The 15,992-nt window shown below is 34.7% G+C and overlaps 1 protein-coding gene across 4 annotated transcripts in view; it reads left to right on the forward strand.

The window, feature by feature from the left end:
- The window catches only part of LOC120091084 (probable polyribonucleotide nucleotidyltransferase 1, chloroplastic), a 40,032-nt gene that overhangs the window by 21,379 nt on the left and 2,661 nt on the right, over positions 1-15,992 (forward strand). For all 4 annotated transcript variants that reach the window (XR_005485651.1, XR_005485652.1, XR_005485653.1 and 1 more), the window contains 11 exons: positions 605-679; positions 1,936-2,049; positions 3,666-3,758; positions 5,625-5,803; positions 6,010-6,193; positions 6,310-6,357; positions 6,487-6,559; positions 11,409-11,482; positions 11,763-11,870; positions 11,954-12,048; positions 14,769-14,832. Coding sequence is in view for 1 of the 4 variants with exons in the window: in XM_039048915.1 (XP_038904843.1) it covers positions 605-679; positions 1,936-2,049; positions 3,666-3,758; positions 5,625-5,803; positions 6,010-6,193; positions 6,310-6,357; positions 6,487-6,559; positions 11,409-11,482; positions 11,763-11,870; positions 11,954-12,048; positions 14,769-14,832 (1,107 nt within the window). In the remaining 3 variants the exon portion in view is untranslated. The remainder of the gene's footprint in view (positions 1-604; positions 680-1,935; positions 2,050-3,665; positions 3,759-5,624; positions 5,804-6,009; positions 6,194-6,309; positions 6,358-6,486; positions 6,560-11,408; positions 11,483-11,762; positions 11,871-11,953; positions 12,049-14,768; positions 14,833-15,992) is intronic.

The following is a 15,992-nucleotide window of genomic DNA, read 5'->3' on the forward strand; positions in this document are numbered from 1 at the left end:
GTCCCACATCGGTCAGAATGGGATGACTAATGTGGTACTTAAGTGTCTTGGCTCTCTCACCTCAACAATTGGTTTTTGGGATGTAGTTCTTAAGGTGTTTAAGTACCTAATAATATGATAATAAAAAAAACCATTATTGCCCCAATTATATTTCTAATCCCAGATCACGCTATGCATCAATGAGTATATTAGTAAAATGCTTGCGTGAGGAGTGAATTGGCCCAAACCTCAAATATAAAGCAAATTTGAAAAATGTTTTTCTATATGTGAACCGAGGTCATGAATCTAAAGCTTTTTCCAGCCACCTATGTAGGATATGACATATTAGCTTTTTTAGGGTAATTTCAACTATCTATTTCTATAAGTACATTTTAAGTTTCTACTTTATAAATATAAAAACGTATTTTGGATAATTTTTTTTTTAAATATTGAAATCCAAATTTAATGAATTTTACACCTCATACAGCAGAATAAAACTTGATTACTTCCAGTAACTGTTTCATATAGTTGCCCTATTTCGAAAGAATTATCTTTTGTTATTTGCATTCTTTCGTCATATGGTATGTAGTTTTCTTTAACACCATATCATTCTATTTTTTTCTAGCTCTTTTCTGAGGTAGACGTAAAGTTAGTATTTAAAGAAGTGACATCCAAGTTTCTCCGGAGACGGATTGTAGAGGTATGATTGCTCTATATTCTATGTTTTCCACAATGTGATCTTCCTCCCTCGTCTCTAGCACATGCCTTGTGAATAGAAGGGTGAGGCTTTAGTGGATAAGATTACATCTAATTTTATAGCCAATATAAATATGTGGATTTGCTTTTATACAAAATATTCTGGTTGAGGTTGCCATTAGTTCCACATTCTCAATCATAGAATTCATGCATATCTTGTTGCCATAACTGTGTGAAAAGTACAGCGTCACCAAAGCTAGCTGTCATTCTGATTGAAAATTCAAAGAGTATTGCAGATTTTTTTAGATCAGAAAAAATTGCCTTAGCATTGTCCCTGATTTTTTGTGTTGGGCCCAAGAGAGTTTTTTTCTCCAATGCAAGTATGTATTGAAATAATTAACCATGTCATCATCAGGCTGTTATTGAAATTTTGGGTCATGAGTGGTTGGTTGCTCTGTACTGCCAAGTAGGTACTGATCTTCATTTTCCATTGATGATTTTTTTAGATCAGAAAAAATTGCCTTAGCATTGTCCCTGATTTTTTGTGTTGGGCCCAAGAGAGTTTTTTTCTCCAATGCAAGTATGTATTGAAATAATTAACCATGTCATCATCAGGCTGTTATTGAAATTTTGGGTCATGAGTGGTTGGTTGCTCTGTATTGCCAAGTAGATACTGATCTTCATTTTCCATTGATGAAGTGTAGTGTAACCATTGTAGACGGTTCTTTTCAGTTTTCATTCAATCGGTGGCCTGCAATTTGGACAATAGTGTTGCAATGTAGAGTGAATGTATAGAATTTGCTGACTTTGAATCATCTCCCTTGTTTGTTAAGATACTTTTCATAATGGTGGCTTTTATACAATTGTGATGCTCTTTAGATAAAAGGTCTAGTTTCTTGTTAAAAACAATATCTCCGTACTCTAACGAAAATCATTTGTTTCTTATCAAAAGGTGATTTTGTAGCTCGAAGAATGTAGTTTGATCAATTCATTAACTAAAACTATTTCCATGTCAATCGACATGAGTTTGCTTAATGGTTAATAAGGGTCAATGTAGCTCAAGACATAGTGGTCATCACACATCCTAGGGTTTAATATTCTTCAAGTTTCTTCATCCACAAAATGTAGTAGGGTTAGATGGTTGTCCTATGAGAACTTTTTAGGTGTGTGCAAATAAGCCCAAACACTGACATATATTAAGGGAAAAGAAAGCTAGTCTTATGGCATTGTTTTCATATTCTCTCTGCCCGTTACTGCTAGGGTGGAAGAAGAAGTGATGGGAGGACACCGGTTGAGATACGTCCAATTAACTCAAAATGTGGGTTACTTCCTCGGGCACATGGCAGCACACTTTTCACTCGTGGTGAAACTCAGGTTGTGACGATCATTATTGCATGTGTGTTACCTTACCTATTTCGATATTATACTGTGCTTATCTAGTAGCAGATTGCCGTGAATGTACACACCTATGTGTAACTAACAAACCAATATAAGGTCGTTTTTGTAACTTTGGATTTGCTTCCTCTTGTTGCGTGATTTTTACACCATGTAAACTTGCAAGTATAGGGTGTTTATATTTAATACAGTGAATGGGTTTGAGTAATCGTCAACAGGATTGGGTTATTAATTTAGTTAAGTATCAAAGCTACTTCTACCTTATTTTATTTAGAGAATCTAATAGCTAAAATTGATTTTAATTTAAACTACTCCTATGGAGACAACAATTATAGAGATGTCTTAGATTTCATTGCCTTCGACAATAAACTCAATCAATCAACAGATGACTTTTCATCATTTTTCTCTCTTGAAGAAGAAAAAAAAAAAAATTACTCCATTCAAGAAATATATTTAAATTGGCATGCTTTTAACTTTCGAGGAGAAAAAAAGAAGATTACTTTTATCATGCAACAAACATAAGCCAAGAAGATACTATTGTCATTGACTTCCTCTCCCGAGTTCGGTTAATCCTCCCACTAGTTTGTAAAATCAACCTCTCGGTCCATTTCCTACATACAAGCAAGGCATTATAGATAATTTGTTAATTACTCCTAAAATTATCCTTAATCTTTCTCATCTGTCACTACAAGTGGACCTTTCCTGTCTATCACTACAGGAACTCTGTTCTCCACTTAGTAAAGTAATCAACAACATTTATTATAAAATTTCCACTCATGCAAGAATCTACGAACAGTCATGTATTTGCTATTCTAATCAAAATGTTACTCTCTTGAGCTAAAAATTAAATAAAATAATCAATTAATCTTTGATCAAAAGACTTTAAGTACACAAACACATGAAGTCTCTTAATTAAATCAAGAAAAAAAATCCAAACATTGCATCAAAATTCTAAAAACAGAGTTCTACTCAAATCACCATAAAACTCAAACTCCATACAAGTAAGAAATCTACTAGAAAAAAGAAAGACTTGTGCCACACTCATTCCTGACGTGAAGTTCGCAATCCCGAGCTTTGATTTCCTTCCTCAGCTCACAAGAATGTCTTCCTAACCTCAAAATCATGTAGAAACTGATGGGGGCTGTTTTCTCTCTAAATGAGCTCTGGTTGGAATGAAGAGGAGATGCCTTGTTTATAGTAGTTTAATCCTTGACCCATTCGGTTTAGGAATCATTATCAATGTAGGAATCCAAAATCAAAATTACATTAGAATTTTATTTTTATTTTTTATTTTTTGAAAGGATATGATACGTTTCATCAAGAGAATGTAAAGAGACTAATGCTCAAAATACAAGGCTTCAAAGTTCAAAGACAAATCAAGAAATAAACTGACAAATACAACTGAAAAACTAGGGATTATTTTATCTTCCTTTTGAATGAAGAAATAATGTCTATATATATGAAATGAAAAGATGTTAAGTGCAAGTAATTCTTGCTCGGGCCCCTGGTATGGCATGACTATTCTAGTAGGCAGACAAATGTTGAGATGTAGTAGCATTAAATTTTCAATACTTATATGCTCCTTTTTTATTCAGTCACTTGCAGTGGTTACGCTCGGGGATAGGCAAATGGCACAAAGAGTGGACAACCTTGTTGATGTAGATGAGTTGAAAAGGTTCTACCTTCAGGTTGCTTAATTCTTTTTTTTTTTTTTTTTTATCTTCTTCTTCTTCTATAGGTTTTAAGTTTTCAATTTATGCATTAGTGATGAAACTTTTACATCTATATGACTTTCAATGCTTTCCTTTTCTTTGTCTGTGATCTCTAGACAGTTCGGGGATATATAGATGTATATATAGAGAAATATAGCTTCGCTAATGTAATCAAATTACGAAAGGGACGAACCTCCTAGGCTGATGGAGGTTATGAAATTCTCCTCTTATTAGCAGATGTATCATCATCATCATATATGGATGTTAAGTGAAATAATATGTTTGTAGTGGGTGGGTATAAACCCTCTATACTACGTTTCCATGTTTATATCATTTGTCCCCTATGGGAAATTGTTTTTGGTTAATGTCCTNTTTTTTTTTTTTTTTTTTTGGTTGGTTTATGTCATCCATTGTTTTATAGGGAAACAATAGATGCCATGAATCTCTCATCTTTGTTTGGGACTTGAGCTTTGACTAGGGAGAAGAGACGTTCGTCATTGAAGCCTAAACCATATTGAGAGCTTTTCCGGTAGCTAGTTCTTTCATTGCTTGCAGGACCCTTCTATCTCTAGGGAGTTTGTTTTTCTTCTATGTGGAAGGTGAAAATTCCAAAGAAGGTTAATTCTTCATTTGGCATGTTATTAACAGAAGAATTAATGTTAAATTGTTTTTTTTAGAAAAGTAATTATAAATTTATGCTGAATTGGTTTACCATATCCATCTTTGATGCTACAACATGGACCTCACTTGAAAACCACCACAATATTTTAAAGGAAAAGAAAAAAGTGAAAGAGACAACACTAATAACGAGAAACATAAGCATCACTCCTCAAGCATCAAACCCATTTCCATTCAAGAGTCTATAGGGAGTTAATGTTAAATTGTTGATATAATATTAAATTTACTCTCACCCATCAGCTTAACCTTTTATGTCAATTGCTGATTTAACATGATATCAAAGCAGGAGGTTCAAGAAATCTTATGTTCAAACCCCTACAATGTTATTTCTTCCTCAACTAATGTTCATTTCCACTTATTGAGTCTTCTACAAATTTCCAAACCCACAAGTGAGAGAGGTGTTAAATTATTGATATAATATTAAATTTACATTCACCCATCAACTTAAGCTTTCAATAAAGTTTTCTTCTTTAGTATGGTTGTTTTGATGTGAGATGATTGAGGAGTACAAGGAGTCTTCTCCATCTGTCGTTTTGGGAAGGGTCGTGGCAAGTCAGGGTGTGTGCATTGTCGTGGGGTCTTTGGGGGAAAGGAACGATAAAACCTTTAGAGAAGTTGAGGGAGGACCTAGTGATGTTTAGTCTCTTGTGAGATTCTATTTTCCTCTTTGGACGTTGGGAACTTTTTTTTTTTTTAAAAAAAATTAATCATTAGGTCTTATTTTTCTTGATTGATTCTCTTTCTTTGTGGGGGTTTTCTTTTGTATGCTTGGTTTTTGTATGCCCTTGTATTTTATTCTTTCATTTTTTTTCTTAATGGAAGTTTGGTTTCCCATAGAAAAAATGTAATGAAATTACAGAAGGGTGGAAAACCTCCCAGGCTAAAGGAGGTTGTGAAAATCCCCTCCAATTTGCACATATATCACTAAGAATAATTTTATAAGGATATATCTAGCTTGGACCAAGTAGCAGCTGTATGAAAAATAAGGTAAAATAAATAATCATATATTTTCCCTCTCCACAAAAGAATCCCCTCCAATTTTAGTTGTGCGCATTTATTATGGAAAATTGCATTATGGTATTCGTTTTTAAATACCTCGCTAAGATGGTGTCGAGTCCTGATAATGTACGGTTATCGTTACTAATAACTGGTGTTCATATTCAGTACTCATTTCCCCCATCGTGTGTTGGAGAAGCTGGGCGTATTGGTGCACCTAGTCGAAGGGAAATTGGTCACGGTATGCTTGCAGAGAGAGCACTGGAACCATCTTTACCTTCTGAAGATGATTTTCCATACACCATTCGTGTTGAGAGTACAATCACCGAAAGCAATGGCTCCTCAAGGTTAGTTGATTCATATGTTTTTATGCTGTCAAACTTTTTTCTCTCTCTCTCTTCATTCTTTCTTTCTTTTTTCTTTTTTTTTTTAAAAAAATGTTTAATGCTTTCAAAACATCTAAACTATGGGATCTTTGTTCATTGTCAATAATTTTGAAAACTCTTTTAAACATTTATTCACTTTTTAATATTTGCTGGTTTTTTCATGATAGCATGGCATCTGTTTGTGGGGGTTCATTGGCTTTGCAAGATGCTGGAGTTCCAATTAAGTGTCCAATTGCTGGTATAGCAATGGGGTTGGTTCTTGATACAAAAGAATTTGGGGGAGATGGAACTCCACTTATTCTGTCTGACATAACAGGATCTGAGGATGCTTCCGGAGATATGGATTTTAAGGTATTATTTTAAAGCTTTAATTGATTTTTTATTCAAATAAGATTCAGATACCTACAAAGTTATTGGAACTGTGGCTATTAACTCCAAGTATTATGCATAAAATTGGTGTTTTACAGTTAGCTGGTAACGAAATGGGCATAACAGCATTTCAGATGGACATAAAGGTATGCTATTCGTAGATATCTCCCAGTTTCTTACAGATTTGGTAATAATTATCTCATTTTCTATAAATATGTTTACTTGATATGCTTCAAAAGTGCTCGCTAAGATAAGAATCTGTCTCGATATGATAGGTGGGAGGCATTACTATACCCATTATGAGAGAGGCGCTCCTGCAAGCAAAGGAGGGGCGTAAGCATATTCTTGGTTAGTAAAACTGCTTTCATACTCCTTTTTTAGAATTTGTTTATGATCGTGAATTTGTTTCTTAGAGAGAAATTTAATTAGTTGGAAGTGTGTCTATATTCTTTACTTTCTATCAAAGAGAAATTTTGGCAGTTAGCGAAAGTGGGTTTTCCTTGATAGAGAAGACTAACTTTAAGATTTTCGGGTTTGCAAGATTTACCTCTAATTTCAACGTTAAATATACCCTGTATGTTGGTTATTGCTTTTACTCTTCAGTAATGCAAATACTAGTACACAATAGTGTTAAGCACAAGGCACACTCTAAGACAACAAGTCTTCTGATTGAATCGAGGTGAGAGGCAAACAAAAGGGAGGTGCACATTAGTAAATAAATAAGAAGTAACGAACATTATTTGAACTAGCATTTGAATGATATCTGATAATATTGTAGTGATTTTGGAATATCCTAGTGACTTCTGTTTCCTCTTTCATTAGGAAGATCCACTAGAGTCTAGTATGATCATCACCAAAGGATACAACCATTTAGTTCTTGTAATGTTTTATGAATACTTGATGGTAGTCATAAAACTTATAAACCAAGAATTTTTCTTTTTCCTTTTCTTTTTTTTAAAGGAAACATACCAAGACCTTACTGTACTGTTTTCTACCTTCTTAATTTTGCAATTAGAACCGGTAGCAGCCTTCTAGGACATAATGTTTGCCCTTCCCACAAATAAACATGAGTACAGGCTCTGACTATTATTAGTAACGATGGCTATTCACCTTGTGACTTGTAATGGCAGCACAAAGGAGTTTGAAAAACCAATTAGGTTCTGAGGAGACGAACAAGGGATACTTGGTATAGAAGTCATAGAACTAGGAGAGGTATTCATCGAAATGAGCGGCATTACTATGCCACTCAGTCATTGTCATTAACATGAAGGTTATTATCAGAGGAGGTTAACATTGGCCAATCAAAAGATTTACTGCCAATCTTTCAAGGTGACCCAGGTGCATGCCTATGGCAAGAAGTGAATTATTTAATAATCTTTTATTTTTTTGAAAAGGAAACAAAACTTTTTATTGATATAATGAAAAGAGGCTAATGCTCAAAGTACAAAAAGACATAAATACATAATAGTTTATACAAACTAGAAGACAAGAGGATCAGCATACGTACTTGGATATCTCAACGAGGTTGACACATCTTTAGCGTCGTCATCATATCCCAATATTGAAGTAATTTAAATAGACAATTCTTAACTTAAGAAGATACATAATAAAGTACAAACTGAAAGCATGAACCAAATAAGATAAGATAAAAAGATGACTCTAATGTAGGAAGATGAAAACTCTCCAATTTAAATAGATATCTTGCACTGAAAAGCTTGAAAATGGCTTGGAAAGAGAGCACCAGGTAGATGCATTAAGCCTTGCAACTTCAAATCGGTTAATCCACTCTAAGGATTTTTCATGAAAGACCCGTTGGTTCCTTTTAAACCAAATTTCAGCAAGCATTGCCTTCACCGTATTGATCCAAAGTAAGTAAGCTTGCGTCTTCAACTTAGGACCTCTCAGAATCTGGACAACCTTCTCCTTGAAACAGCCACTGAACACCCAGTGAATCTGAAAAATATCAAATAATTTCTGCCAACATGCTGAGGAGAATCTACAATCAAAATATAAATGCTGAAGATCTTCACTTGCAGCTTGACAAAGAGGGCAAAGATGGGGATAAACAGTGAATGGCATCTTCCTTTGAAGAAGAGCCATTTAACTTTCCAAAGATCATCACCCAAATAAGAATATTAATTCTTTTTGGGCTGCTAGTCTTCCACACGCTTTTATATAATTCTTTATTGATGGACTCCGAGGCAGCCAAGAATTTTGACAATGATTTTACTGAATATCTTCCTGAAGAATTCAATTTCCAAATGCGAGAATCATCACAAGCTTCTACTTTTTTTTCGAACCAAGCTTTGGATAAGCTGCTGAAATTCAATAATTTCGGAATCTTTTAACAATCTCCTGAAGGAAATATCCCATGACAAAGTTTCAACATCCCAATGATCAAAAACCGATCCATTAGGCAGTGAAGCAATTCTAAAAAGCTAAGGAAATTGTGAGCATAACATAAAGTTGTCAACCCAAGTGTCTTGCCAAGAAGAAATTATTTTCCCATTACCCAATTTGAAAACACGAAGGGCTTCCACTTGCAACCAAGCTTTAGAGATACATATCCATGGGCTTCGAAGACTCATGCCAAACTTTCCAGCCGTATGCCAGGAGAATTGATCCTTACCACGAATTCTATGGACCACTCTACACCATAAGGAATCAGATTCATGATGTAATCTCCAACCCCATTTTGCCAAAAGAGCTAGATTCCAAAATTTAAAGCCACCAAAACCGAGACCACCATCCATTAGAGATTTTGACACCAACTCCCATTTAGCAAGTTGATTGATTTTGCTCCCTTTATGACCTTTCCAGAAAAAGTTCATAATTCTTTCAATTGTTGCAATAACCTTGGCTGGCATGAGGAATGGAGACATATAGGGAGCGTTTGGGGTAAAGAGTTGGTTATTATAGTCCTAGATTATTATAGTTGTGTTATAATAGTTTGCGTTTGGGGTGTAGATCATTTTAGCTTGAGTTATAATGGTATGTGTTTGAGGTGTAAACTATTTTAGGTTGAGAAGAAAATAGTAAACATTGTAGCAAAGAATAAAAAAATGATGAATGTAAAATAGTAAAAATTGTAGCAAATAGTAAATAATGTAGCAAATGGGGTTTTGAAATAGTGGATTGTAGCTAATTCAGGAATACAAAATAGTATTTACTGTAGCAAGAGATTGTTATTATAGTCTTAGGATAGTCCTTGCCTCAAACACACCCATAGTATGTAGCAAGATTTTCTAAAACAACTTTGCATAAAGTTAATCTTCCACCACGAAATAAATTAAAACGCTTCCAACGATCAAGATTTTTCTGGATTTTATCAATAACGGGTTGCCAGAAAGTAACTTTCTTGGGATAGCCTTCCAAGGGAAGACCAAGATAAAGAAAGGGAAGCGATTCAACCTTGCAATGTAGACGAGTGGAGGTGGACAGCAGCTTATCATCATCAATATTTATACCACATAATGCTGATTTCTCCCAGTTCACCTTTTGGGCCAAACACCTTTTGGGTCAGTAATTTCGATGAGAGCATTCAGCATATTATCATCATATTTGCAGAAAATAAGTGTATCATCAGCGAATTGAAGGGTAGAGACATGTACCTTATCCTTTCCTACCACAAAACCTTCGAAGACACCCTTCTCATAAATTATGTTGACAAGTGCATATAAAACTTCACTAACAAGCAGAAACAAGAATCGGGGAATTGGATCCCCTTGCCTTATTCCTCCCGAACCTTGAATTCTCCCTCTTGGTCTTCCATTGATGAATACTGAAAAATTTGGATTATGAATGCACCCATTAATCCAAGAGATCCATTTAGAACTAAAACATTTAAGCATGAGAACTTCCTCAAGAAAGTTCCAATCCACTCTATCAAAGGCCTTTTCAAGATCAAGCTTAAGAATCCACCACTTTTTTTTCTTGGAGCGATACTCTACAATTTCATTAGCCACAAGAACCGGATCGGTTATTTGTCTCCCTCCAATGAATGCACTTTGAGAAGAAGAGACTATGGTAGGCATCACCTTGTTTATTCTTTCGGCTAGCACCTTTGTAATAATCTTATAAACTGATGTTGTAAGGCTGATTGGTCGAAAATCTTTGGCAAAAGCTGCAGATTCTTTTTTCTGAATTAAACAAATGAAGTTTTCCTTGATGCAAGCATTCAATTTCCCATTTTTAAAGAATTCAGCTAACAAATCATGAAAATCAGCCTGCATAATCTTCAACAACTTGATGAAAAACTCTGCTGTATAGCCGTCTGGACCAGGCACTTTATTTTTCCAAGGGCTTTCAATGCCAATAAAATTTTCCTCATCTGAAAAGCAGGCAGAAAGTTGTGAATTTTGGGATGCTGAAACTTGAGAAAGACAAATGTTAAAAGGGATGGCACGGATACCTGAATTTTGTTGATATGAGGTAGAAAAAAAGGATGACACTTCATACTTAATATCGCTAAAAGAAGTTAAGGATAGTCCCTGGCTGGAGCCTGGTCCAGTAATTAGATTTCTTCTTCTTTTGGCAGCTAAACCTTGTGAAATAAAACTGGTATTTTCATCTCCCAACCATCAATTCCCCTTTAACTGCTGCCCGAATATCAACATCCAGTGAAGACCAGTCAGAACCTTCAGCTTTTGAGTCAAGAAATTGGAGTTCAATACTTTTTACCATATACTTAAATGCAAATCTCTATCTTTTTCAATTATGTAACTCAGGTGAATTGTTTTACCAATACTTTTTTACGCCTTGCACGTTGCCCATGCAAGCTTATTACATGGTAGCATTTGTATTTATGAGAAGTATTAACTGTAGATTCTCATACATACAAACATGTCCTATATACATCCTGAGTTAAATAGGCTAGGTCGTAAATTGGGCTATAACATAAATGGAGAAATTAGGCCACTGTCAAAAGACATTAAAGGTAAAAAGAATAAATAAATAAAAGATGAATGTAAGCGCTCTGCCAGTAGATCGTATTGATCAACAAGGGTAATGGGCATGAGATGAATAGAGAAAAGTACCCCTTGCATTCTTGACTGACTCTCAACATGTTCTAATAGATTTTAGTTTTGTGTGGCCTTCTAATCATCAATTTATGGGGATTGATGACATTGGTAAGTAAAGTTCTGTGATTTTCTTTAAGTTTTATGATTTTACCTATAGTATGTTTTTCAACTGGCAGCTGAAATGTTGAATTCATCTCCTCCTCCTTCAAAAAGGCTTTCACCATATGCCCCATTGATTCACGTCATGAAGGTTTGTCAATGCCCATCTCAAATTGTTGAATTTCCTTCCCATCTTTTGTAATATTGATTGTGTATTATGTATATATTTATTATTTATATTTGTTATATTTCCCATATTGATTGATGGTATTTCTTCTATATAAGAAGATTGTGTATTTGTTTTAGAATGGTAGGAAGGATACAAATTTTTTTTCCTCTTTCCAAAGTTCAAGTGGAATGTTTTCGATTGGCCTAATATATTGATAATAAAACTTGAAATTTACTGCTCTCATTTTCTGATTTTCTGATAGGTTCAACCTGAAAAAATAAATCTAATCATTGGTACTGGTGGAAAAAAGGTGAAGAGCATTATAGAGGAAACAGGAGTTGAGGCTATTGACACTCGAGATGATGGGATAGTATGTTCACCGGAATTTTATTAGCCAACTTGGCCAGCTGTGACTCTTTTAACTGCAATTTTGATATTTTTTTGCTTTTGTAGGTTAAAATTACTGCAAAGGATTTGACAAGCTTGGAAAAATCTAAAGCTATTATTAGCAATCTGACAATGGTTCCAACTATTGGTGATATTTATAGGTAATTACTTCTCCAAATAATTTTTTACATCGTTTTCCTTTCGAGGAAGGTGCCATATGGAAGGAAGGACTTCTAGTTGGGATGGTTTACTTCAGTTGACTTAGGCTACACATGATTTCATTTTATCTTGCAGTACAGGACTAGTTTCGGTGTAGCCCAAACAATGAGAAATATCTCTATGAAGTCTAATGAAGGGAGTTTATTATGATAAAAAAGAGTTCACTACAAATGGTTAACAAACTAAGTGTTTCTAATTATGCCGTTTTATGATTTTGTTACTGTTTAATGGTTTCTTCTTGTATCACTAGGCATTTGTCTCGTTTCATTTTTCTAATGATAGGCTTCGACCTAGTATTTATAAACTAGCAATTGAGTCTTCTTTTATTAACTTATTACATAGAACAGAATTCCAAAAGTATTTAGTCTATAAAAATAGGTTTTCTCTTATTTTGTGTAACAACAAATTTAAATTATTAAAAATTCAAAAAGATAAGTACTCCTGTTTATGGGCATGAGAGTTCTTTGCAGTGGGAGGCCTATTTATGGAAGTTACTCATATTTAGTATGCGGAAAACATGCCTATTTTCAGCATCCATTATAAATCAGTGTTATAGCTTGGTGGTCTATGTTGAACCTCTTCCTTCTTGGATCAGAATTTTCTCAAAATTCTTTCGGAATCCCTTATTGGTCAGTGTCAACATTAGTGGCCAAGAGGCGGGTAATGTGGCTGCTCATTTGGGTTGTAGAAAGTTGGGATTGCCTTTCTCATATCTGGTAATGTGATCGTATCAAGTATCAAGTCAAGACCAAGAAGGCATAAGGAGGAGGTAAAATAATCCCAGATGTGCATCACATAACCATGGGTTCTTAGACTTCACTATAGTCCACGGTATCGTTTGGGCATCCCCTTTGGTGGGAACTATCAGGCCTGTAGTTTTTGGGATGTTGTGGTTGGTAAGTTTAAAGTAAAGTTAGACCAATAGAATCATAAGCTTTCTAAGGAATGTAGATTGAGGGTGGCCAAAACAGTTACTTGCCTATTTGGTTCAGGCAGGATCTGTGAGATTAGTCGAGGTGTACATAAACTAACTCGAATGATATTATAAAAAAAAAAAAAAAAAGAAAGAAAAAAAGAAAAAAAGGCAACTTACCAATTTAATACTTCTCTGTTCTTCGTCTTCCCTCTTTATCCTCTAATCAAAGTCTTAAATCAACAATTGACCCAAAAGCTTAAGCTAGTGGGTAAAGACAAATTTAATTATATCATCTAACACTCTCCCTCACTTGAAATATGAAGAAGAGCCAAACAAGTAGAAATGAATATTAATTTGGAGGGGGGGAACACAACGTTGTAGGGGCTTGAACATAGGATCTCCCTGGATCACCTGTTCTGATACCATCTTAAATCACTAATCGACTCAAAAGGTTAAACTAGTGGGTAAAGAAAAATTTAGTTATATCATCTAACATAGAGTCCTCAAGCTCGCCAAGATATTTGATTAGAGACTTTATTTGGAATGGAGTGTATAATCCAGAATCTAACTTGGTGAGCTAGAAGTGGACCTCTCTTCCCCTCATTCTGGGGGCCTTGGGGACCTGGGGTTGGTTCGTTCAAGCAAAAAGGAACAATGGCCTCCTACTGAAATTGTTATGGAGATTGATGTAGGAGGATTTGGCTTTGTGGAGGAGAGTTACTGTCTCCATTTAAAGGATTGGGCGATGGGTTGTGCCACCAATTCCATCAAAGGTTGAGGTTCAATGTCGTGAAAGGTAATGCCGCCTTCTTTCATTTTCTAGAGTTCAAAGTTGAGAACAGGAAGAGAACCCACCTCTTGGCCCTGCTTTCAACGTTATCTCCTGATATTTGTACACTCTAATCTGAAAGGGGGCTATTTCATGTTGATGGGTGAATAATCAGCTGGTTTGGGATTTGAATGTAAGAGAAAGGTTGTTCAATAGGGAGCTGGGAGCTAAGTAGGCCTCATTGAGAAGTATGTTTCCTTTTCAAAAAGAAAATAGGCCTTAGTGAGAAAATAGAATTCATTCAATTGGCAAGACCCACGGCAAGGCGTTTTAGACCTTTGATTCTTCAAGAAAGTTCTCGAATCAAGTTTTCTTAAGCTTATGGCTAGCCTTCGAAGTCGTGTTCCCCTTTAGCTAAGTGCTTTTTTTTTTTTTCTTTCCCTTTATTTTTCTTTTTTTTAAGTCAACAAATGTAATGTCAAGATTGGAACCCCTTAGTCAAGTTTGAAATGCTTTAACCAGTTTAGCTTATGCTCTAGTTGGCTCCATTTAGTTAAGCCTTTCCAGAGGTTTAAGGTTCCAAAAACAAGTGAATACATTTCAAATGTATAAAATAAAATGTTGATGTCATAGTAAAATACCCAAATGATTATGAAGTTAACATAACTTTGATTTATTTACTTATCTGTTCATTTTGTTAAAAATATACAAATACATGAAGATGAGTTCTACAAAAATGTGATAATTTTGGATTTGAGAGCTGACGAAAATTTTATAAAGATAAAATTGGAAATGATATGCTCCCCTGGAACACTGCTTCTGCAGATAAGATCTGTTGTTTTTCAAAGGTCTTATATACAGGGCTTCATCCTAATAAAGATACCATATGCTGCATTGCCCTCAATAACATTTGCTAGTTTCTTCAAACAAAACTATTGGAGTATGACCTCAGACTTTCTCGTTCTTTTTCCTTCCAGGAACTGTGAGATCAAGACGATTGCTGCTTATGGTGTATTTGTCGAGATAGCACCTGGACGAGAGGTATAATGGCATATGCCTGGCAGAAACTTAAAATTGTTTTAACATTTATGTATGTATGGCAGAGACTTCTATGATATAGGGTAACAAGTAGTAATTTCCCCATTTTTAGTTTGAGTTTATTAGTTTGATAGAATCCAAACAACTAAAATATACTGCAATATAAAAGATAAAAGAACTACAAGATGTAAAGACTTGACTTTTCGAGATTTCTAACCGGGGTCATTACTACAAGTATGTAGTTTCAAAACCAAAACTAGATGACCATTAAACTTAAAATAAAATTTTATAAATAAGTAAAACATTGTCAAGACCATTTGATAAAAAAAAACCAAGACAAATCTTCAGTTCGTAATCCTTAAAACTTTAGTTAAAATTAAATATTTAAATTTAATACTAAACCTCAATAGTTCTCATTAAAACATTCAAAACATCTTGAAAATGTAACACTAAGAGGATGTATTTCTATTAGTCCCATGCACCATCAACAAATCTCCTCATCAAGCTTCTGATACGTTTTTTCCCCTACCTGAAAAACATTTTTAAAAAAGGTATTTAAAATACTTAGTGTGAAACCTCAATACAGAGGCTAGACTATGCAATCATGTGTAAATATGAGTGGAAAACTTCATACTAGTGGGACCTAAACATTTTTCATTATTGGCTCATTTTGTTTCCATTCCTCTGGATGTGCATCGCTTTCATTAACATCATGCCTTGTGTACTGTAAACTACTTTTCATATACACAGAACCCATTGGGTATGCATCACTTTCATACACCTCAGGCCTTTCTAGGTATATCGGGATGTGCACCACTTTCGTACACAGTTATGTTTACACCACTTTCATGTATACATAACCCACTGGGCATGCGTCACTTTCATACACATAGGTGTGTCTAGGTATGTATCACTTTCGTACATATCAACCTTAAAACATCACTTTCACGCACTAGTGTCCTTGGACATCCACCACTTTTGTGCAGTCAAAATAATGTGGGAAGGAAAGGAGATCGCAAATCAAATTCATAATTTCATGTAACATACACACATACTTAAGGCCCCACATAAAATCACATAATCACTGGTCATGCTAAGCGTATAACTCATCATGGCAAACATTCATAGTTTCAAAATAAATGACATTAAAACATGTTACATCA

The sequence above is a fragment of the Benincasa hispida genome, chromosome 11 (assembly GCF_009727055.1).
Source record: "Benincasa hispida cultivar B227 chromosome 11, ASM972705v1, whole genome shotgun sequence".
NCBI lineage: Eukaryota > Viridiplantae > Streptophyta > Magnoliopsida > Cucurbitales > Cucurbitaceae > Benincasa > Benincasa hispida.